The 2,261-nt window shown below is 38.8% G+C and overlaps 1 protein-coding gene across 1 annotated transcript; it reads right to left on the bottom strand.

The window, feature by feature from the left end:
• Positions 1–684: 684 nt before the first annotated feature.
• LOC143391417 (olfactory receptor 52N4-like) lies at positions 685–1,650 on the bottom strand. Its single transcript, XM_076844120.2, has one exon. It carries the CDS (start codon positions 1,648–1,650, stop codon positions 685–687), a length of 966 nt encoding a protein of 321 aa, XP_076700235.2.
• Between the last annotated feature and the right edge of the window lie 611 nt (positions 1,651–2,261).

Genomic DNA, 2,261 nt, shown 5'->3' with positions numbered 1-2,261 from the left:
AAAATTTATTTTTATTCTTCTTAATGTAAGTAAAGGACTTCTCTATCTTTCTAGTGTGTTTGATTTTGAAGGTGATTATGGAAAGAACTATGTATCTCTTTAGTCTGTGGGGAATTGTATTGTTTGGATCAAGTTGGGAGAAATGTGGTCAGCTGACATATTTACAAATTAAAACTCCAAAAGTGAAATTTCACACTAAAGTCCTCATGTATGTTTCATAGCTTATCCATTAAGAAGACAGAATTGTTACAGTGGAGGAACTTTGGTAATGACAGCATGCATTTTCCAGGGAGAAGTCACAACTGCCCTTCAAACTGGACATTCTGATCACTATTTTGAAAACAAGATGAATTAGCATATGGTCTCATGATCTCCATCCTCTGGACACTTCCACTGAAAATTGACTCCAATTCTCCTCATGTTTGTTCATGGAAATGTGGATTAAATGTAAGAACAGTTCTTCATAGAATTGTGGAGAAGAAAACCTCAGAGAAAGGACCTGTTAGTGACTTGGAATTTGAGACTATTTAATAGGAATGTACCATTCAACACCCTCTTGTCATGGACAAAATGGGACTCTTAGGAAGGCATCACTAGCCTCTGACTAAATAAGTAGAAAAAATGTATCATTTTTCCTATTCTCTTTCCCTGGATCCTCCTCCCTTTTCCTGAGAAATATGTCTTTCATACACTCTGGGATTTGGTCTCCTTAGAACCTGAAAGGATCTTCATGACACAGTCTCGTATCTGCTTTGTTTTTACCCCATAGACAATAGGGTTCATGGTGGGAGGCAAAAGCAGATAAATATTGGCCACAATAATGTGGCAAGATGGAGGGATTGTGTGGCCTCCAAAGCGGTTAAAAAAGAAACAGAAGAAGGCAGGACTGTAGGAGAAGACGATGGCACAGATGTGGGCAGTGCAGGTGCTGAAGGCCTTTTGCCGAGCATCTGCTGAGGAGAGGCTGACCACCGCCCGGAGGATCATGGTGTAGGAGACTGTGATGCACAAGATGTCAAAGCCCCCAATCAAGAAGGCAACCATCAGACCATAGATAATATTGGCCTTGATATTTCCACAGGATAGCTTGGCTACAGATAGCTGATCACAGTAAGTATGGTGTATCATGTTGCCTCTGCAATAGGGTAATTGCTTGGTGATGAAAATCAAGGGAATGATGAGCAGTACTGCTCTCAAGAAAGTAGCAAGCCCGGCCTTTGCAATGACAGCATTGGTGAGGATGGCTGAGTAGCGCAGAGGGTAGCAGATAGCCACATAGCGGTCCAGGGCCATAAGCATGAGCACCCCAGACTCCATCCCTGTGAAGGTATGGATGAAGAACATCTGGACCAGGCATTCATCAAATCCAATTTCCTTGAGGTGAAACCAGAAGATGCAGAGGGCTTTAGGGATTGTGCTCGAGCACATGACAAGGTCAGTTAGAGAAAGCATGGCCAAGAAGTAGTACATGGACCTGTGCAGAGAGTCCTCATAGCGGATGAGGTAGAGGAGTCCACAATTCCCAACCAAAGCTACAACATACATAGAGCAGAATGGGAAGGAAATCCAAATGTGCATGTCCTCCAGGCCTGGGATCCCATTGAGAATGAATGAAGCTGGGGTCAGATTTGTTTGATTCAGCAATGGCATGATTAGGTTGGTAGTCTTCTGGAGGCTTGTGTTGTTTTAGTTTTTAACCTTTCAAGATTAGGAAAAGTAGAAAAATAAAAACGTCTTAGTAGTGTTGTCTCTGACTTTTACTTATTAAGTAGTGCACTTCAATATCAAATAACCAAACTTACAATGACAGGTAATATTTACTTAAATAAAGTCTCAATTACACATGTGTCATTTGTTATATATATAATATAACTTATCAATGCATTCAACATATACATATTTAGCACCTACTATTCACCAGGTTCTGTTGCTAGTGTTTCAAGACAAAAAGGACATAGATACAATATTCATAAATTATGGTTAAGTGTAATATGAGCATTCTGATAGTATTTTTGTTATGTCTATAACTGTTCATAACTCTACATTAATAGAGTTATGAACTCTATTTGGGTATTTTCTTAAGGGGAAAGTCATTGATCATCTCACAAGTGACATAACAGATATTCTGGGGATGCATTTACTGTTGTTCTTAGTTTTAATTAATTGGTCATATTTATTATTATTACATATCAGGTACCCTACTAAGAATTTTATTTATACTAAGTTATTTTAATTCTCACTAAAATCTGAGTAATAATTTC

The sequence above is a fragment of the Callospermophilus lateralis genome, chromosome 2, assembly GCF_048772815.1.
Source record: "Callospermophilus lateralis isolate mCalLat2 chromosome 2, mCalLat2.hap1, whole genome shotgun sequence".
Classification (NCBI taxonomy): Eukaryota; Metazoa; Chordata; class Mammalia; order Rodentia; family Sciuridae; genus Callospermophilus; species Callospermophilus lateralis.
This window is presented reverse-complemented; position numbering and strand designations above follow the sequence as displayed.